This window comes from Plectropomus leopardus, chromosome 19 (assembly GCF_026936395.1).
Source record: "Plectropomus leopardus strain MGB_pleo_1.0 chromosome 19, ASM2693639v1, whole genome shotgun sequence".
In the NCBI taxonomy this organism is placed as follows: domain Eukaryota; kingdom Metazoa; phylum Chordata; class Actinopteri; order Perciformes; family Serranidae; genus Plectropomus; species Plectropomus leopardus.
Window position 1 is genome coordinate 5,726,120 of NC_142194.1, and position 21,862 is coordinate 5,747,981.

General features: G+C 38.4%; 2 protein-coding genes across 7 annotated transcripts in view; one reads left to right on the plus strand and one right to left on the minus strand.

Annotated features, from left to right (window-relative positions):
- Positions 1 to 21,862, minus strand: part of LOC121958661 (dickkopf-related protein 3-like) — a 33,156-nt gene that overhangs the window by 9,444 nt on the left and 1,850 nt on the right. For 2 of the 4 annotated variants that reach the window (XM_088069926.1, XM_042507743.2), the window contains exons 2-3: positions 18,461 to 18,564; positions 14,922 to 15,039 (exon numbers count right to left, since the gene is read on the minus strand). The gene's annotated coding sequence lies outside the window, so the exon portion shown is untranslated. Of the gene's footprint in view, positions 1 to 2,266; positions 4,083 to 11,861; positions 12,000 to 14,921; positions 15,040 to 18,460; positions 18,565 to 21,862 lie in introns of those variants that run through there. The other 2 variants (XR_015774964.1, XR_015774963.1) reach the window with 2 other exon arrangements.
- Positions 1,709 to 21,684, plus strand: LOC121958659 (plexin domain-containing protein 1-like). Of its 3 annotated transcripts, none has more exons than XM_042507741.2 (13): positions 1,709 to 2,269; positions 11,895 to 12,052; positions 15,980 to 16,123; positions 16,203 to 16,272; positions 17,045 to 17,167; positions 17,254 to 17,372; positions 17,514 to 17,613; positions 17,924 to 18,019; positions 18,112 to 18,193; positions 18,278 to 18,338; positions 18,424 to 18,547; positions 19,761 to 19,921; positions 20,892 to 21,684. In XM_042507741.2, the coding sequence occupies exons 1-13, from the start codon at positions 2,194 to 2,196 to the stop codon at positions 20,943 to 20,945; spliced, it is 1,368 nt and encodes a 455-aa protein (XP_042363675.1). In that variant the 5' UTR covers positions 1,709 to 2,193; the 3' UTR covers positions 20,946 to 21,684. The 3 variants fall into 3 exon arrangements, with proteins under 3 accessions (XP_042363675.1, XP_087926051.1, XP_042363674.1); XM_088069925.1 differs by having other exon boundaries at positions 1,712 to 2,269; positions 15,983 to 16,123; positions 20,915 to 21,684; XM_042507740.2 differs by having other exon boundaries at positions 1,713 to 2,269; positions 20,915 to 21,684.

A 21,862-nucleotide genomic window follows, 5' to 3' on the forward strand; every position in this document is an offset into this window, starting at 1 on the left:
TATTTGCCGACATCACGTGATGGATGAGAAACGATACCACATGCCCGTTTGACATAACCTGTTAAATTAGAAGCTGCCACCCCTTTCTTTTTTGCTTTTGGCCATAAAAAATAAAATCATCACATAAATAATGCTAATAATTGCAGCCAGTTAAGTTCAGTAAAGTTTACTTTAAATTGACGTCATTAATACACATAATAAGACACATTTTTTACACCAGCCCAACCCTAACTCACAGACAGACGACAAAACCCATCTAACCAGCTCCCTGTTAGACTTTGATACACATCTATTCATGCTGTTAAAAGAGGATGTAGAAAGACTTGGATTATAGCAATAATGTATTTTACATGAGACATCACGACTGACGTTTCCACATAGTTCACAGCTGAGTTTCCAAACATCATTGCTGATGGAGGAGTAAATTCTGAGATCTGGCAAAGCTGTTGGATGTTGTAAGAAAATCACTGAATGTACTTTTAATGGACTTCTCACATCAATCTCCAAACTAAATACAGGGAGCGGGAAAAGTCCAGTCATTTGGAACAACTTTATGGGACTCATAAAAACAGTTTTTCTCATTGTGTTTGTGTGTTATAAACGTAGGGAAACAAACATTATACAAGTTCCCTCTGGATAGCCTGTGTTTGTGTTTTATTATGTTTAACAGTTTTTTTCCCCCAACTGATCATAAATGCATTTTTTTTATATTTGTTACGACTGCACCTTTGTTTTTTACAATCATGGTAAACGTATTTTACCTTACAATAACCCGAGTGTCGGGAGGTGAGATGATATTGTAGCTTTAACATTTGAGCCATGGAATTTAGCTGACTTTAAGATTTGTTTTTGCTAATAACAAGGAAATTTTCTTCAGATTCACTGCACAGGCTCTCAAATCCAAGCATCTTTAAAGGGTAGCCGGCTCTAACAATAATAATAATAATAAAAAATAAATCTAATAAATCTACGTTGTACCTCTGTCGATTACTATTGTTGACAGTCATTTAAACGCAAGACACTGAATTACCAGCTATTTCAAATTGTACTTTCAGCAACAGCAATTTATATTCATTATATTTTATTCAGTATTGTAATCGGTTCATTCTCAAGTGGACATTTGTGCCAAATTTGAGGAAACTCCCTGAAGACCTGCTTAAGATATTGTATTCACTGCAAGGTCATACTGACCTTGACCTTGACTTGAAGAAGTTCTCTCAAGGTGTTCATGAGATAACGCATTTACAAGAATGAGATGGATGCAAGGTCACGGTGACTTTGACCTTTAACCTATGGCATCTCAAATCAAATCTAATCAGTTCATTCTTAAGTCCAAGTTAAAGTTTGTGTCAAATTAAAAAAAAAAAAATTTCATACCTCCAAAGCATAAAAATGCTGTTATCCAGATCATTTTTACACCAACCACATTAACAAATCCTTTCAAATGGTAGATAAATCTATCATAAGCAGGGCCAACTATTCAAGCACAGATGTGAAAGACACAAAACTTTTTTGAAAACTCAATATAAGCTCAGTTTTATAAATAAAATAAAATAAAATGAAAACCTACAAATTGCAAAATCCATGTGATACTTCAAACAAACCACAAGGGGAACTTCTCAAAATGTCAGGCCTTTAACATCACATTTGTTTTGGTTCAACATGCTTCCACATGGGGGAGACATGCTCCTCCCAACTCCAACCCCTTTTTTGAGTTTGAAGGAAAGAAAAAATGTAGAAATACATAAATATTTCCTCTTTGTGGAAGCCTTGCAAAAATTGGGAACTCCCTTAGAGAGAGATCTATAAACACAAGGAAGGAGACAGAGAGGTGACGCGAGTTATTTTAAGGAGAAGAAAATAACAAGATTGAAGCAAAGGGAGAGAAAACACCTTACTCTGCCACGCTGTTTGTCAACTCTTTTTCTGACATGGACCCGTCATGCCAGAGCTCACTCTGAAGGGGCCAAACGAGGACGCAAAGCAGAGACGAGAGACGGCCAGAGGAGGGAGAAAAGCAGTAAACCTCTGCTGAGGTGAGGAGAAAGCAGTGGTGTGGGAGAGCACAGAGCGACGGGAGTGGAGGAGTGAGGCGCCCCGCTCCTTCCATCAAAGTGAGACGGAGGGGGAGAAAAGAGAAGAAGAAGAGAGGAGTGATAGAGTCGGGGAAGGAGGGAGAAGAGTCGGCTGGACATGGGGCTTTGTGCCGTTCTCCTCATCTGTCTCTCCCAGGCTGAGCTGGGGAGAGTCTGGGCTCAGGAGTATGAAGGTAAGATCCCGTTCTTTAACGCCAACGCGCAGGTATTTACATCTAATATTAACTCCATTTTGATTGCGTTTCTTCAGAATAGGCCGTGCAAAAATTCAGGTTAAAACAAATATTATATGACCTAAATTCTTGTCACTAACTGGCAACAGGCAAGCTTTAAAAATTTTATAGGGCACTTTCTCGGGGGTTGGATTTGCATATGTGTGTGCATATGTATGTGTGAAGTTAACAGGTCCCTCGAGATTTCTCTGTCAGTCACAGGAAGCACATGAAAGACTGTGTGTGTGTGTGTGTGTGTGTGTGTGTGTGTGTGTGTGTGTGTGTGTGTGTGTGTGTGTGTGTGTGTGTGTGTGTGTGCAAGCATGCGTGCGTGCGTGCATGCGTGTGCCCGCATGTGTGCAGAGGTCTGGATTTTCTTAGGATGCCATTCCAAAACCTCTGTATTTCCAATTTGAAAATACTGATCATGTGATCGGAAATCCTGCACTTTAGCAGATAAATGTTTGAGGTTAACCAGTAATTTCAATCATGGCTGGTGTTGTCATTCCTGCAGGCATTTTAGAAAAGTATAAAAAAAGCAAATGAGAGCAGCAGCTGAAACTTGAATACTCCAAGGTTCCTACACATTGACGTGGAAAATTTCAAAACTTTCCCATGACTTTTCAAGGACACCAAATGATTTTTTTCGTCCTTTCCACACTTATCCGGCATCTTTCAAATATATAAGATTCAAACTTTATTTACACATAATTTTAGCATCCAAAATGATGCATTCAGGAACCGTCAGATATTCATAATATCCAACACGAATTTCTGTGATTACAGTTTTTGGGCTGTGGTAAATGGTGCCATTTTGACAATTTAAAAAAAAAACAAAACATGGCCTTCAAAAATTAAAAAAAAAGAAAAAAAAGTCGCCCAACATTTTAAAGTTTTTTTTAATTAAAAAATTGCTATAAATAAATAAATAAATAAATAAAAGGAAAAAACAGCACAAATGTTTACTCGTCATATATATACTGCCAAAAATGAAAATTAAAAAAAAAAATAAATAGAAATCGACACATTTTTAAAGGGGGAAAGGTGTTCAAAAAATTGCCAGTGATTTTTAAAAAAAGAAAAAAAGTGCCATTTTTAAAAAGGTTTGCTTTAAAAATCGTTAAAATTTCAAAGAAATACTAGAAACAGCAGCAGATTTAAATACAAAAATTAGTAGTAAAACAAACACAAAACACAGCCATTTAAAGTGGTATGCCCCTCCCCTAAAGCCCAAAGAGCTTAAAAATTTTTAGGCATACATGAAGGGAAAGACAGAACATTTATTTCATGATGAATAAATAAATGAAAATTCCAGATACAGAAAATAAATTCACCATTATGTTGCACAAATGTAACACGCATTTCCATGATTTTTCCAAAACTTTCAATGATTTTTACTAGTTCTATGACTTTTCCAGGTTTTTCATGAGCGTAAAAACCTTTTCAATCACCCCAAACAATGTGCTTGGTTGTTCTGTGCATCAACTGTATATGAGCTGCCTTCCTGTGTGTGTGTGTGTGTGTGTGTGTGTGTGTGTGTGTGTGTGTGTGTGTGTGTGTGTGTGTGTGTGTGTGTGTGTGTGTGTGTGTGTGTGTGTGTACGCGCATGTATGTATTTTTGTTCTCCTTGGAGATACATTATTTTTAGCCAGCCCCCGTTCTTCTACTGCCGCTCCTCCTCAGACAATCAGTGGTGCTCCAGTTTCTCTGGCCTATCCTGTGGTCCCAGTTCCTCTGATCAGGGGCCTGGCTCTGCAGAGGACAACCCGACACACTGTGCAGAGACCACAGAGACAAATCCCCCACTAGCATAAGACAACTTCAACTCCAGCAAAATCTCCACACTCATTTTCACAGCTGACATACACTAAAACTCAGGATTCAGCTCAGGTTGTCAGCCTCACCTCTGTACAGCAGGTGTTCCTATTTTGGGCCTTTTTTACCACAAGCTGATAACTTCATCTCGCTCACATCAGAAAGTGGAACAGCTCTTTGCTAAACAGGCAGCGCTGCAGTGACTAACTGCTCAATCACTTTCATACTGAAGAGGATGCATTGCAATCATACACTCAAGTTTCCAGACTTACTGCAGACCATGTCACGTCTCTTTTGCAGAGCATTAAATACTCCAGCAGAGAGTTACAACAGCCAAAATGCTCAACTCGAGTCTTCAAAGTGATAGTCCACAAACCAGTGGGTGATGTCACAGTAGCACAGTGGGTTTTTTTTTTCATGTAAAACACAGTGGCACAATGACAAAAACCTTGCATTAAAGGGTCAAAATTTAAAAAAAAAAAACTAATGACTGTTTGATATTTATGATTAGGACTGGTGGTTAAAAAATAAACTCAATTTAAGTAGTAAAGTGGCACTATAGAGGAAAAGTCTGGGGATCTCCAGAGTTATTTGGATACATTATCGGATTTTTCATTTTAATCCGTCCAGTAGTTGCTGAGATATTTCAGTCTGAACTTAAGTGATGGAGTGACAGACAGGCTGACATTACATGGCTAATGATCCATAACGCCACCCTGAATTATCTTTCCAACTCAGGTTTTGTCCCTGTTCTTAGTTGCGTTAGACACCTCCCAGTCAGGTTGCATTACCTGCGTGTGACCTCAACTGTTCAGCAGGTCACCAAGACTCACTATATGGAGCTTAGTCAGCATGTCTCATTATGACAGTGTCTGATGTGTCCCCATCTTACATGGATTCATACCATTATACATTATAGCATGATAATAAAATGAAAAAGATCAAAAATGCATGTGCCTTGACACAGACAGTTCCTTTTAAATTAAACATAGTTTCATTTGAGAGGTTTTCAATTGATAGACAGCGAAGATTAAACATTTGTGCGCAGCTCTTTACCTGCTGTCCACACATTTAAAAACCAGATGCTAACAGTTGTCAAGATTATTGCCTCCTCTGGTCTTTCCTTTTATTCAGACTTTCTGGAACGAAGTGGCAGCAATCATTTCAAAAACTTTGGGTTTTCATATCAGAACAACATGCACAGCCCTGTATTTTCCCTGATGGATTACGTAAAGATGATACCCAGCTCCTAAAGATCTTACTGGCAGCAAGTCGAAAGGCCATTACAAAATACTGGCTTCAGAAAAACTGTCCCACTGCAGGCCTTTTTCTCAACATTGTTAAACATTTAGATCTTCTAAAACAGATGACCTACTCCATACGACTGACAGAAGAACAGTGGGAAAAATTGTGTTTATTTAGCCAATGAGACAGATCTCTCACAATTACTGTATGTACTTTGTGTGATATCCTAATTTAAACCAGGAAAATCTGTTTAGATGCTGAACATCCCATGACCTCATACCTATCTGCCTGTCACATGGAAAAAGTATTAATAAAAAGATTATTGCCTGAAAGAAAAGAGAAGCTATATTTAGGAGAAACGTGATGATGACTTGATACAAGCTGATAGATTTGATCTGACAAGTTGCACTGATCAATAGTCACAGTGGGTTTGAGGTTGCAGACAAATGACCTGAATGAGCTAAAAATGCCATAAGACCAATATTTTCTGTTAAACTGTCTCTAGGTTGCCACCCAGAGAACGTCTTTAATCTTGTATTTTAGCCAAAGGGAATACAAATAACTGCTGTCCAGCTTCGTTCAGTGCAATGCCAACAACAAAGACCATAATCTCAATGTATCTGAATTACAAAAATACAGCTGAACTCGGTTATCAATACCATCTGTTAATCTGACAGAAGATAAGTAAAATGCTCACTTCTGTAACAATAATATAATACATTTAGATCTTCCTGATATATTAGTTATGAACATCTTCGCATTTCTGACGATAAAATAATCATAAAACTCTATAAATACTGCATCATCATAAAAACAGACAGTGAATTACAACTGGAACAACCTTCATCTGCAAACTGGAGCTACATGACAGCTGCACTAAAAATGGAAAATCAGTCCCAAATGTAAACAAGAAACAACTCCATGACAGGGAATTAAACATTTTCTAAACTGCGAGCCCGATCCATTTGTCCATATTTATCTGAACGCCACATTTTTCCTTTTCTCTTTGGGTCCTTATCAGTCCAGCTGCCAGTGTTTGTGATTGTGTGTTATGGTTACTGCTGTTCCTCGGAGTGAAAGGTGCCAAATGGCTTCGTCCCACGCCATAAGCTCCAGGCTGGTTTTAACACAGATCAGCCTTTTTAAAATCCGACCACAATAAAACCACTGTGCTAAATTGCAATGACACACGCTGACATACATAGCAGTCACTCCGCGATGTGATTACCGCTCCACTAATGACTGGTTTGCCAGAGGACTGCAGGTGCTTTGCTAATCCATGTCCTGACACTAAACACTGTGTCTCATCTCGGGACTGCTACAGGGTCGAGACTTGTATCTTGAGATTTAATCATGTCTCCTCTGCTGTGTTTGGTCGCTACATAATGGTTCACTGTCTTCAGCGTATCTGTCTCTGGAGCAAAGATGTTGGCCTTTTTTGTTCTCTTTTGTTGGGTCTGTAGATAATTCGCTTTGCCTCTCCAAGACCAAATACATGCCTTTGTGCCCTAGGCATATCCTCGAGTGTACTTGAACTTGAAAGTGTTGTGCATTTATCCAGAAAGAGATTTTTTTGGAGGAAATTTATTTTTCATCCCTGGACTGCATCCAGCTGAACAGACTGGAAGTCCATTTAGCTTTTGTCTCAGTTGAGGAAACGTGGCTTTTTGGTCTAGTCTTTTTGTCCTGTTGCTGTCTAGCCCTGAAAGCTCTCACATAGTAAAAATGTGACCTATTATGTTTCTTTGGTGTCTGTCAAGCAGCAAAAGATATAGCTTGGACTCTGCTAAAGACATAAAAACAAGTAATAAAAGAATGCCAGGGAGCTACTGTACGTCTCTGGGAAAAGGCAAAGAGAGCAACAGATCAGGGGAATGGGCAACAGGCGCGTGGGAGACAGTAACAGGATGAATGAACACAATGTGTACATCCATAACACACTGTATATGGTTCAAAATGCTATGTCCTACTTCTGTGTGACTCCCAGCACCCACTACATTTATCAGACGGATGCTGCAATGCAGACATCTCTGAGGAAGCAGATAGGGATGCATCGATTTATTCACCTGATATCAGGATCCTCAAATATTTGCCTTGTTGACTGCCATCAGTCTATCGGTAAATCATATGACCTTCACCGATGGCAGTGGCCGATATTCGTCTGTTGTGTCACATCAATTTTGCGCAGGCTAAAAAGGCAGGGCTCAAGACTAACAGCGTCCCAGTGACATCAGAAAACGTGTTGAATGCATAGAGATCGCCGATGTGCTGACGGGACAGAAGGCCACTTTTTTCCTCTACTCTAATTTTGAATGTCCAATAGCCCTAAATTAACATTTAAGTCCAGTCAACAAAAACAAAAAATACTTTTCCTCATAGTTTTATTATCAAAGATACCCATCTTAGCTCATTAACATCTCATCTTCATCATATAAAAAAAGCCATTAACTAACCATTTGTGGCATAGATTTTGTTAACAAAATGAACACTGGGGCCATTATCTTAAAACAGATGATGTATATTTGTTATTGACTCAAAATAAGTCTGCAGGATTAAAGGTTTAATTCTCACTCAGGGAATCAACATGTCTGGCACTGTAAAATACGTTTGAGTAAACAGCAGGAAATCATCTAAACTGACACCATCATGGCACTTACCAGGAATATTCTAAATCTGGAGGACTGTCAGTTATTTCCATGCAATTTAATTTTAATAGAGGGGATTATTATACTAACTGTTAAACCACCCATCATTCAACAGCAAATTTGACACATCTGTCACGTTGTATTTTCAGGCTCTGTTTCAAATTCACCAGGAAGTTTTTTTTTCTGCTCCAGTTTGCACATTCCCAGTGCGGGTTTCACACACACATGTGTCTGCCAGACCTGACGGACGGAGGTCAGCTTAACTCAAGTCCTTATGCAAAGTCCTGCTGTCTCTTGAACTTTTTTTAGCCCCCTTTTTTATTGGAAGTCCATCCAGCCCACATGCAGACAGTTAGACATGGTTAGATATGTTCCAGGAACACTTAAGATGTTTGTAAAGCAAAATCCGAACGTGACTTTTAAAGTGTAAAGGCCGCAGAAAAAATGCACGCACAATCATACACTAATGCAAAGTCCCTATTGTGCAACTTTCAGTTCTCCTCCCCCTCCAAGCTCGCTCTCATCCCCTGCTGTTTGACGCCTCCTCAGCTGTTTAGTGATGATGAGCGCTGCCAATCTGACCCAATTAGGAGCCTCTTGTTCTGAAGCCCAGGAAATAGCTTCCTCTGCACTGTAATCAAACAAGATTCCTCATTAGAGCCGTCTCCCCTGTGAGCGTGATGACCTCTCGGCGTTTCTTTTCTTTTGTCCCTTTTTGTTTTGTTTTGTTTGTTTATTGTCTCTATAAACAGAAAATTCATTTTATTCAATCCGAATGCAACAACAGCATCCAGATGAGGTAAAACTTTCAGTGGGCCTAAAAATAACTGCATTTTGATTCTGAGTTTGCCCTGCAACACATGCATAGTGACAGGAAAAACTGTTAGCGTCATATGACCGATGTTACCTAACAGTTATTAATGTGGTGTAGGCCATTGGCTGCTGTTAGCTTGTGCTAAACAGGCCAACATTAAAATGACTGTTTACCTAAGAGAGAGGCTCTGGAGACTTCAGCAACAGAAAGTTTGCTGATCCAGCGAGGAGTCAGGACAGGATCAGACCAGTGCAAAAAAGAATCAAATGCAGAAATAGTTTGACTGGAGACGTTTCGAGACTTGTTTCTCAGTTATCTGGGTCACTATCTTACAGGTATATGGTACTGATTGGGCATGTCTCGATCTAATCGAAAGAGAAAAAACAGTGAGCACAATTTATTCGTAATCTCTAATAAGTAGAAACTGTTTTTTTCATGTTCAACTTAAGCTGCTACACCACTTTAGGTGGAACTGAAATCTTTGTTATTCATTTTTAATGAATTTGTTTTACAATAATGCTGTAACGAGCTGAACATGAACATTTTTATTTGGTGTGACTGGAAATGTTGAAAGTTCAGCTATAAAACTACTCTGAAGTGGAATTGTGATTATATTACTCATTTATAGTGTACTTTTAGTACAATGCTGCACTAAGTGGATCTGAGAGCAATTTCTGATGACACATTTAAGTTTGTTTACTTGGTTATTTTGTTTAAAAAAACAAACGCTGCACTTAGTGGATTTTGGAGCAATTTCTAAAGACATTTTAGTTTGTTTACTTGGTCATTTTATATTTAAAAAAAAGCAAAGTGGCACTAAGTGGAAGTGTGATAGGAGCCATAAAAAATACTTTTAGTTTACTTTGTTATTTTGTTAAAACAAAAGAAAAGGAAAAAAACAAACAAACCCTTAAGGAATGGTTTGGATGCAGACATTTTTCTTGTATTGTAAGCATATACACTGATTTTAATAACTTTAACTTTGGGTGAGAAATTTATTTTCCCAGCAATATAAAAGATCAGTCACTTCTTAAGCAACAAACGTAGTTCTGTTAAAAACGTATTGTTGCCTCTTCTTTCCACCAAACAATAGAAAAGTATCGTCAGTGCTATTGATAAAAACTTGGATTGTTAAGGAGTCTCGATAATGGCATCAATATCAATAAAAATGAACAATCCCAATTCTTTGTCATAATCATGTTGAAAAAGGAAAAGGCCTCCCACAAAGCGGAAAGCAAACTATTGTCTCAAATTATCATTAAATGCAGGAGCATTAAGACTTTAATTTGAACAAACAGACAAAGACAAACCAAGAAAAACAGCTCCAGGCCAAAACTTCAAAAAAGTATGTGGACCCTGACTCGATGTGTGCGCATACTTCCTGTCATATGTTGTAAACAAAATCTAAAAGGAAAGAGGCTGAGGGGGGGTCTGAACCTCAGGCTGGCTTTTGTCTTCTCTCTCAAGATGTTCATAAAAATGCTGTTACTTAATAGCTCCGATCAGTCACATAAAATCTAGACAGCAAACTGGATTTTATCTCTCAGCTTGTTCTTCAGTAGGAAAAACAAAGATCTGCTGATCTTACAACTTTGTCTGAAAATGTGCACGGGACAATGAGTCACGGATCAGCTTACTTTCAAAGAAAAGTTCCAAATGGGAAAAAATACAAACATCCATCTATGATCTGTTGAGCAGATGACAAGAAGCCCACACACATGTAGGTGGTCAGCAGAGACGTGAACAGGAATACATGGCCAATAGAAAACGCTGGCACCTAATAAAGGTTGAATCATGCTTCACTATTAGTTAATAACCACCTGTGGTCAAGCCAAAACACACAAGAGACATTATTAGTTTAAAATGCAGGAATTAAAAAGAAATCACGGCACTCTTTCTGCATGACAGATGTAAAGAAAACGCACTTGTGAGCGTGTTTTTCTTGGTTTTGTGAGTTGTTATGTTCTGTCTTTGTGTGAGTTATTGCTCTAAACATGGACTACATTTTTTGTGTGTGTTAACAATCCAAATTATGGTAAACAATAATGAGCAGATGTGACCGCAGGGTTTAAAACTGTTCCAATTCCTTTCAAGACGACATTTTTACCCAATAATTTCGGGGCTTTCACACAGATTTCACACGTTTTGTAATCAAGGACAGAATTTAGCTATCATGCTTTGCCAACGGTGTAATATAACAAAGCAAGTATTTTGTTGCAGTACTTAAGTATTTTTTTTTACTTCACTTAAGTTTATATAGTTTTACTCCACAGCTTTTGCTAATTAAAATGTATACTTTTACTTGACTACATTTCCCCCAGGGATTTTACCTACTTACTGCAAAATAGGAGAGGAAGGAAGGAGGGGACAGAGATGGACAAATGAAGGAATGGGAAGAAAGGAAAAACTGTCTGTTCTTTAAATTCTTTAGGTTGCAAAAAGACCTTGATTTTCTGCAAGTGTAATGTAGGCTCCATTATTAAGATGATGTTACAAAGAAATAAACTTCATAAAAAACCTAAAAATTCTGTTTCAGTTCCTTTTAATGAACTAAAAAAGTTCCTTACTGTCACCCTCTTAAAAGGAACTGAAACAGTTCCTTTTAAGTAGCTGAAAAAAGTCCAGAAACAAGTCCAGTCTAACAAGTGGTCAGAAATTTGAGAACATTAATAGCATTTACTTGAACGTTTACTTTCAATACTTAACAAAATTTATTTTATTTCATTTTATTCTAAAAGGTGGCTTTAACTTTTACCAAAGTCATTTTCTAGTAAGACATCTGTACTTTTACTCAAGTATGGCTTTCAGGTTCTTCATCACTGTTGTTTTCTCGAAGGCTTGAATCTAGAATTTGGTGATTTATCTGTTGAGCAACTGACAGTGTGTGTTCATTTGATGGTCAGTAACAGGTGAAGGATTACTGCAGCTTTATGAAAACATGGCAAGAGAAGAACATCCTGGCTCTGCAGAGGTCTAGAGACATCTGTTTGTTCATGGATTCAGTCCTCCCGGATGTCTCTGCATGTGTGTTAACTGTTTGGTCGCCATCATGTCTGTCTTGTTCTAGATGCACTGAGTGGGACTCCTCTGCAGAGAGATGGGGATCTATCTGGTTTCCACAGAGCCAGGAAGGACCAGCAGACCCCACACAAACATAGAGAAGCCCGCAACACTGAAGGAGGAGGAGGACTTGATATCAGTACCCTGAACATGACCCGCATTGTGGTGAGACACAAATAATTGATTCTTTTGTCATTGTTTGAGCTTTCCATTCTAGCACAACACATATGTAATTATTATTATTATTGTTTATGTTGCTGTGTGAAATGATAACTGGAGCGAGCTAATACTTCTTTCACAAAGAGGACTGAACCAGTTTTAAGGGGTTAAACACAACCCAACTCAAGAGGTGGGTCGAAGGGTAGAATTCAAAGTGAATGGCACACATACAGGGTCGCTAACAACTAGGGCGGGACAAATGATGTCATTGGTTTCAAATGGAGGAGCACAGTCATGACACAACTGTCACAGGTCCATAAACAAATGGTGTGACGACAGTAGGACTGCTCACGGCTATAGCTATGATTTTGAACAGCATGGAGATGTGGGAAGACCTCGAGGTGCTGATGCAGGTAATGACAGGAAGACTCACTGACAACATAGTGTATGCAAATATAACATGGCTGCTGAATGGGAGCCGTATCCCCTGTACAAATAAAAAAGATCACAAACAAATCAAAGACACTGAAAAAGCTACTGAAGCACCTAAAGTAATAATAATAACAAAAGCCAAACCAGTTAAATTAACTGTGGGGCTGGATATCGATACTTTAGCTTTAAGGTAGGGGTGGCGATATACTAAATATACTCGCGGTATCCCAGCTTGTTCCACGTGCGACATGTAAAACAATTTTATCGCCAACATTGGGTATAAACTGTCATGTCGTTTTTGCATTTTGGTTTTTTCACACACACACACACACACTCACACACACACACACACACACACACACACACACACACACTCACACACACACACACACACACACACACACACACACACACAAAAGTTCACAACAAAAACATGGACACTTCTGGACTGAGAAGAGCCCAATCTCTCGAAATAAAAGCCCCACGTGTCCCGGTTTGATTTATCAAATTACAACAAAACTTACCTACAATAATTTTCATCCTAAAAGTACTTTACTAACTTCCTTATAACCATATTTTATTCAATGTTATCATAACAGTAGTATATTCAACTTTATTACATGACAGTAGCTACTTTATTTAACTTTGTTACTGCAGTTCATTCAATAATATTTTATTTTAGTAGTTAACATTGGTTAAGAGGACATTTAGAAATATCAAGATATGTATCTTGTGTTCCGATATAGCCTTAAAATTTTGCAAAATTGTTTTAAAGCCATATCACCCCCCCTTACTTTAAGGTATCGACCAAAGTAATCCAGTACAAAAAAGTATCAAAACCTGAAAATTCAAGGCATATCTGAATTGTAATGACTAGGGATTTACCCAGATTGGCTGGGGTGGTTCTGAAATGACCAAAGAAGGGTTGAACATGGGTCAGATAACCCCTGTGATATTTTAGATATAAGGCTATATATATATATATATATATATATATATATATATATATATATAGGGTATAGGATATATGATAACATCAATGTACAGTGCTGAGGATCCATATTTTTGACGGTATTTAAAATCACATCATCAGTATTTCTAAATACCCTGGTATACTGTACCATGAAACCGTGATACCACTTATGCCTAGTGTTTAACAGCAGCCACTAATTCTGAACTGCTGCTTTGGCTTTTGTTTTGCTTGATGTACACATGATGGACACATCACTCACTCTTCATTATTTGGGGCAAAACAAAAAGGATCCCCCCTCCAAATAAGAAAACATGAACACAACATCAGGTTGACTTGATGAAGTGAAGCCAACGGGGTCATTATCAGGTTTAAACTAAAAGAAAACAGGGAGTTATTTACAATGAGGAAGCTTTAACCAGACTATGGATGTCTTATTGTAATAAAACTGTGCTCAGAGGTCAATCTGGGTCATAAAGTTTACTCTCTGCCAAGCTAGAGAAGCTTTGCGCGGAGGTTATTGTTATTCTGTCAGGTGGACCTGTCCTGTGCCATTTTCCACTCATTACCTTTTACAAATATGTGTATGCGTGTGTGTGTGTGTGTGTCTGTTTGTTTGAGTGTGTATGATGAGGTTTTATTTGTGTCTTCTGTCCCCGACTCTTCTTTCATTTGAATCAGCCTCAGTAAAATTCAACCCAAATAAATTGCGTTGTACGTTTTTTCTTCCTCTCCCTCCAATTCAAATTGAAACCAGACGACAGCCTCGTCCTGCCAACTTACAGTGTTTATTTAAGCGTGAGTATGTGCGTGTGTGTGTGTGTGTGTGCCTGCAAATGAATCACTTGGACAAGATCTCATGTAACCCCGCTGTTGCCTTTTTAGGGGGAGGTCTGATCCTAATTTCCAAAACCCCTCAACCTCGTGTCCAATGGGAATCTCTTTAATAAATCAGTCAGCTGTGAGGGAAAAGTGTACGACTGTTCCCTTCTCCTCACCTAGAAATCCCACACGCCCCTCTAGAAAACATTGGCTGGTGTCAGGCAGTGGAGATGGGAGAAAAAAGTGGGTCACTTGCTGTATATGGAGCAGCCGGAGAGGCAGTGAGAGCGCTGCATTTAACTGCTCCACTTTCTGAGCCCACACTAAACCCCAGAACCATTGCTCTCTGTCACCTTGAACTGTGGCATACATTAATAATGCCATCAAGAGACGGAGATCTGTACGTTGTCAAACCACAGAGCGCAATGTATAAACAGCTCCCCCAAGTGGATCTGTTGGACAGAAATAAATAAATCCCAGATGTCTAGTGCGGTGGTTCCCAACTGGCCCCTTAACACAAAACATCTCCTCCTATAACCCCTTTTTGATTGGTTGTATGTCTTTGATTTGTGAGCAGATCCATCAGAGGAACACAGCAAAAAAAAAAAGTCTCAAAAAAGAAAAAAGAAAAACATGATCTTTGTTTCTTACCTCAGATTCAACCCCTGACTCCTCGTGGGGTGCTGACAGGCTTGGAAACACTGTCCTAATGCTGCTCAGCCCTGATCCTCTGTGATTCACAATCACAAGGACTCATGTGGCGAGATGGCTGAAAAATAGCGCACAAAATTAAATGAATAAATGTTTAAGTTAAGATATTATTAATGTAAGTCAATGGTTTTATGATGATGATGTAGTATAATGACTCTTGATAAAGAAAAAAACAAAATATGCAGGTTTGCGGAAGAAAGAGAAAGTGGGTAAAAAAGTGTGCACATACGTACCTCACCAACATTTAGGAATATTTTCATGAAATCAGAATGAAATATAATTTAGGGCTACAACTTAGAATTATTTTCATTTTGGACTGATCAAAGTGCAAACTTCTGCTTGCTGGCTAGGTCAGTGTTTTAACTATTATAATCCTTATTCATGGCTGCAGAGCAGCGCTGCCCGTGTTCGGAAGAGCAACCATGCAGCTGTCTTGTCAAAGTAGAGATATGTAAACAAACTATGATGCATGCCCCCGGTGTTGTGAGACATTCCAGACCACCACCATCGACGTCACTGATGACATCAACGAATTTACTGAGTCATCAGTGAATTTATTTTCTGAAACAACTGAAGCAACTATACCCACAACTACAGTTAAATTATTCCACAACCAGAAACCATCCAGGTTACCATAAACACACAAACTGCAGCTTAAAAATTAAGACTACAGCCTGGAGACATGGACAATTATAAAACAGCTGCCTACAATGTAAGCAGAGGCAAAAAAGAACTATGGCTGACATGCCGATGTCTGTACTATATATACATAACACAATCACAAAAGTGGTTAGAGGATTTTTAATTGGATATTTTCTTTACCTCATTCAGCACTAAATGGTAGCTACAATAATTTAAGAATTATTTAGCAAAATGATATTAATTGTGAAATTGCGATATCATAAAAATGCAAATAAATGGCAGTTAAACCTGCTCTAGTCTACTTCACCATTAATGATGTCTTATGAAAACTTTTCTAATGAGTGGCCTTCTTTAAGGAGGACTCCCAGAGGTACTACACATGGGAGAGTTTTGGGCCAACAGACAGACGGACTGAGGAGTTGTGGGTAAATCTGAACACCCTGCACAAGAGCCAAGTCCAGATCCACGGCATACTGTCCAACGCACACCGACAGGCAGCGGTGAGATGAGCGCACACACAAATACACACACAGATACACATAAACATCAGCCACGTCTGGTATGTTTTCTCATCCACAGAGGGTGGCGCTTTCTTTCGAGTTCCCTTTTTACGGACACCACCTGAGACAAATTATCGTAGCAACTGGTGGTGAGTTTGTCTTTATGTTACTTGATACCACAGTTGGGCTCATCTACTTCCAGTAAGGAGCTGGAACGTCTCCCAGTGTGCTGAAGGAGACTTTGTCCTACCCTGGGGAGATATACAGGCATACCAGGCTATAATGAATCTGGTTAATTGTAAATGCTTTCATTCTTTGAGGATTTTAATTGCTTTAAGACTTGTCCTAAATTTTTAACCCAAAGAAAATAATTATGTGAGCCAAAGAGTTATTTGTTGATCCATTATTATGCTATGCTAAAGAATGTGCAGGAGATGGGAACGAAAAACTCATTTTTGCATAATTGTTCTCATTTTTATTGAAAAATATTTAAATTAGAAGTTGTTTTTGGGTTTTTTTGTGAGGATCTGTAACCAAAGATTTATTTTTTAAAGTCTGTAAAATATGATTTGAGTATCCTTGAGTCCAAGTGAATGTTTGTGCGAAATACGAAGAAAGTCCCTCAAGGCGTTATTAAGATATTGCGATTACAAGAATGAGATGGAAAAGGTAAAAGTGACCCTTGACCTTTGACCTATGACCACCAAAATCAAATTTGTTGAGTCCATTTTTGCTTTTTTCAATTTCAAGAAATTCCCTCAAGGCGTTCTTGAGATATCGCATTCACAAGAATGGGACGGACAGACAGACAACCCTAAAACAATGCCTCCGGCCTCTGCAGGCACAGAGGCATAAAAACATAGTTTGTAGTAAATGAGTACAGACATACAACACAATTTTAACATCTACACTGGACCCCAGGGTTCATCTACATGGGAGACATTACTCATCGAATGCTGACTGCCACACAGTACATCGCTCCCCTCATGGCCAACTTTGATCCCAGCTTCTCCAAAAACTCAACAGTGAGGTACTCGGACAACGGTAAGTGAGGAGCTCCTCTGTGAGTCTGATAATATTTGGGAGCTCTTGGTTTTCATTGACCAGCCTCTGTGTCCTGCTCTGCTCAGGGAATCTATTTGTGGTGCAGTGGGACAACGTGCAGCTGAAGGACCGAGAGGCTGAAGGACCTTTTACTTTCCAGACAGTCCTGCACAAAAATGGAACTATTGTTTTCAACTACAGAAACGTAACTTTAACTAAACAGTTTTCTTTTCATCGATACACTTATAGAGATCACTGATGTACTTAACATATGCATGGGAAGCAATGTTAAGATTGCGCGTCATGTTAAAGCAAACACCACTGTTTTGTTGTTTTTGTTTCCCAGATCCCTATACCAGTGGGGGAAATGAATTCCACTGAGCATCCAGTAAAAGTGGGACTGTCTGATGCTTTCATGGCACTCCTTCCCCCCTCACAGCTCTCAGGTCAGTTCTCTAAACACAACTTTTTAACACTTAATGTAAAAGGATGTATTGCTGCCACTGTGACAAAAAATATTGTTTCTGTTTCTTGTTATAACAAAAAATGTTCATCATTTTCTTGTAATTATGACATACACCAATCAGCGTCATCATTTAAGAGTAACTGATATTTTTCAACCTGGACCCTATTTTGCGTTTTTTTTTTTTTTTGCAGTCACTAATGTTTAACTTTATATTTTTAGTTTCCTTTAAACCACACAGAGCAGAAAAATAAATATTACTATCATTCTAACATTTCATATTTGTCTTGAAGAAGCAAATCGGCGTACTATCTACGAGTATCACCGAGTTGAGATTAACATCACAAAGATTGTTAGCAGATCTGCCTTTGAGTTCACTCCTCTGCCCAGTAAGTACCCTTAAAAAACAGCCTTTAAATGACAGCCTTGCCTCATTATTCACCTCTCTAACTCCAGAACACTGTGTATCTGATGTTTCCAGCTTGTCTTCAACACACATCCTGTGATCTCTGTCTAACATCCAACTTGACAACTGGCTGCGGCTGGTGCAACACACTTCAACGGTAGAATGAAACTCTGAAAGATTTATCTTGTAATGAAGCCACAGAGAGCCTGGCCGCTCTCATTTTGTTCTCTGTGAGTTTCAGATGTTCTGACGGTATCGACCGGCACAGACAAGAGTGGTTAGATTATAACTGCCCTGAAGAGGTGAGAAACTTTTCCTAGTTATACAACGAAGAAATGAGCAGCTGTTTCAAGCTGTCTTGAGACATTATTATGGACATTCATTTAGGCAAAAGGCTCTTGTGAGGACTACAACCCGGTCCTACCTGAGGGGTCTACGAGCTCCTTCAACCTGTCCTCTCCAGGTCCAACACCGTCTTCAGCAGTGATCGAAGACCAGCCAGTCACAAAAGGTGCGTTTCAGTTGAATCTAGAGGGAAACAGATAGTGAGGGATGTCAGTGAAGGTTCATCTCAATTATCCACGTGCTACAATGTAGAGATGCACCGATCCAATATTGAAATCCAGCCGATATTGACTTAAATAGCTGGATTGGGGTATCTGTGACAATGAGGCCGATAATTTAAATAAATAAGATTTTTGTCTGATTACACGTGTATACTACATGTCAGCTTTTTGAGGGTATTTCAAATGTATATCTATGCATTTATTTGTTACATTTTGTTTTACAAAGTTAGGAAAGAAAGTCGAGCCTGATATTTCTTTACACATAAAAATGAATCCCATTCACGTCCACAAAGTGAGGCATACAGCATATTAATTAAACACTATTATCAGATCAGATTGGCATCAGCCAATATGCAAAGCCAAGGTATCTGTATCTAGACTGAAAAAAAATGTGATCAGTGCATCCCTACTACAATGTCTGAAGAAAGATCAATCCGAATCACTGGACTAGAATTTTGTCCTAAACTGTTGGAAGTAAACACCCATCACATTTTATGCACCTGTTTTCTGGTTTAACTTTGATCTCCCAGTAAAAGTTCATACACAGGTTTCCTGTGCAATAGGGGATCGTTTTAGAGTTTTTCCTCTTAATAAAGCGGTCTAAATCATTAAGCTTCACTGCTGGATTGTTTTCAACCTGTCTGGTTGTCTGACTAATCTGTTTGGACGAAAAGTGATCCCCGTGTTCCCAGATCGCAGCAACTACTTCGGTACAATTTTATTTTTATTTATAGGAGATGCCTTATAATAAGATCCAAGTTGTAATAAATCAGAATTATTTTTTTAACCTTCTGTTTTTTGTAAGATAGCTGAGGGCTTTTTTAGGCTTTATTTGTCAATTTATTGGTTGACTGACTGTGATGCTGTTAAACTGTCACAGTTTTCCTCTGCATGCAGAAAATGCAACACAGATTAGTGTTTTGTTTTTTTTTTGCTCTGGGTTTCTCTTGGATGAACTGTGATGGCATGTGGTGCTGTATAAATAAATTTAAGCTGAGTGAATGTTTTCTTGAGGATTATGTTGTATATTAGACCTCTTGTGGTCTGTTGCCTTAACCAATGACGCCTGTAGTGTCCTGGCAAGTCAGGCCATACGTCAGAGACTCCACCTCTACATGCTTCAATAATAACAACAATCTCTGTTTTCCCTTCTTTCAGATATACAGACGAGTCCTCCACACAATAAGGGGATAACAGAGAACACGGCCATCATAGCAGGCGTAGTGGCTGCACTGGTTCTGCTTGTAGCGCTGACCTTACTGGCGGTCTACTACATCAACACACACCCAACAGTTGCTCCACCGTTCTACCTCATGCAGGTGAGAAAAACGAATGAATTCATACCTCCTGTGAAGTGAACAGTTTCTGTTTACAGTGGGGATGCACGACAATATCAGCAAGTCATCAGTATCAGCAGATATTAGCTTTAAAATTAAATATCTGTATCAGCCAGCATGCTGATTTCTGACGCTATCACTAACCGATATTTTCTTTTTTTTTGACAAATTAAACATGTACAAAACATCCACCCGAAGTTTAAGTATTTTTTCTTATTTTGCACAATGAATTTATGTTAAATACATTTTAAACCACCGTATTTCAAGTGATGATGATCACTAAAATATATGATGATCACTAAAATATAAAAAAGTAAAAATAGTAAAGTGAAAATTTGAGATACTTCTACTACATTTTATAGGAAAATGCTGTACCTTCTAATAAACTCCAATTATCTGATATCTTCAATTACTAGTCACTTTAATTTATCAGAATTTTTTGTATGTACCACAAATTGCAATAAATTGGTGGACTTAGATTGTTTTTTTTTAAATAGGGAAAAATGTCTAGGGATTTTTAAAAATTATTTTTAATAATTATCATTACATATTTATAATTATGTTACAAAATTATTATAATTTTTAGGGAATTTTCACAGCTTATTTCCTTGGTTTCTTTCATTTTTTATTTTCTATATTTTTAGGTAATATTTTTGTACTTTTTACAAATTTGCTAATTTTCAGGTCATTTCTTCTGTCGTTGCTCAGGCCAATATGCTCAAATTTCAAAGGGTTAATGCAGGAGTACTTTTATTTTTAATAATTTAAGTACATTTTTCTGATTGTATTTAGATACTGTTATTTCAGGGGCATTTAATGCATTACTTTTACTTGCAACATTTTTTCAGTATTTTTACAGCATTTTTACAGTGTGGTATGAGTATTTATACTCAAGTAAAGGATCTGAATGCTTCCCTCATCACTGCATGTTTGTCTGCTGCCTGGCCTTTAGCAACTACTGTCTGTTGTTCGTAGCGACGCACCAATAACTACTGGCCCTCCATGAAGTTCCGTAACCAGGGCTGTCACTCCAGTTACGCCGAGGTCGAGCTCGGGGGTCATGAAAAGGAAGGTTTCATTGAAGCTGAGCAGTGCTGCTAAGAGTCTTGGATGTGCAGGACACAGTCAGAGGAAGAAGAAAGGACACCATCTTGGGGACGGCAAAGGTATTACACGGGGATGATTATGGACGATCAGGCCGAACAGTGACACAGGTGTCCCTACTCCAACCTTGGCTGCTGGACAGTGTTTACTGTAACTGCTCTTGTAGCTCTTGCCAGCTTTCTCTGTGTCTTTTGCTCTTTGCCATCACACAGGGGATCTGCCATGTTATTCAAGGGTTGGAGGGTCTGAGAAAAAGCCGACTGTACAGAAATGATGAGATGTGTAACTGTACAAAAAGCCATCACTGCAAGAGGATGTCAGGGAACGAATCGAACTAGCCTTCATACTGCAAACCAACATATAGCTCAGTTTATGTGTTTTTGTTTTTACTCAATTTATTTGTGTTTCATGAAACTTCCACACGACCAATGACTGGTTCATAAAATGTTACATCTCTGTGGACTTCACTATAACAGATATTTAGCTATATAACTGATAGTGATTATAATGATCATCTTGAACTTCTCTGGAGAAATATTGTTTGGATGAATTTTAAAGACAGCGAATTATGAGAGTTGTTTTCTTTTAACCTTTCCGTTTAAATGTCTTCTAATAAAAGCTGGTGGTGAGTGTTGACATAACTGTCATACTTTGGTGAAAAGTTGAAAACAAATGGTGTAGCCCTCCTATACAATAATTAAACCAGGGATATTGATTACTGATAAAAAGTGAAGAAGATTCTGGTCACTGTCAGGTGAGTGCCACCAGGTTACACACTGTTTTATTTACATGCTGATATTTAGTTTGGATAATTGAGTG

Excerpts from the sequence above, each read along its gene's own strand:
- LOC121958659 (XM_042507740.2), top strand. The coding sequence starts at position 2,194 with ATGGGGCTTTGTGCCGTTCTCCTCATCTGTCTCTCCCAGGCTGAGCTG. Across the intron at positions 17,168-17,253 it reads AGTGAGGTACTCGGACAACG|GGAATCTATTTGTGGTGCAG; the intron begins GTAAGTGAGGAG and ends TGCTCTGCTCAG. Across the intron at positions 18,339-18,423 it reads ATTATAACTGCCCTGAAGAG|GCAAAAGGCTCTTGTGAGGA; the intron begins GTGAGAAACTTT and ends ACATTCATTTAG.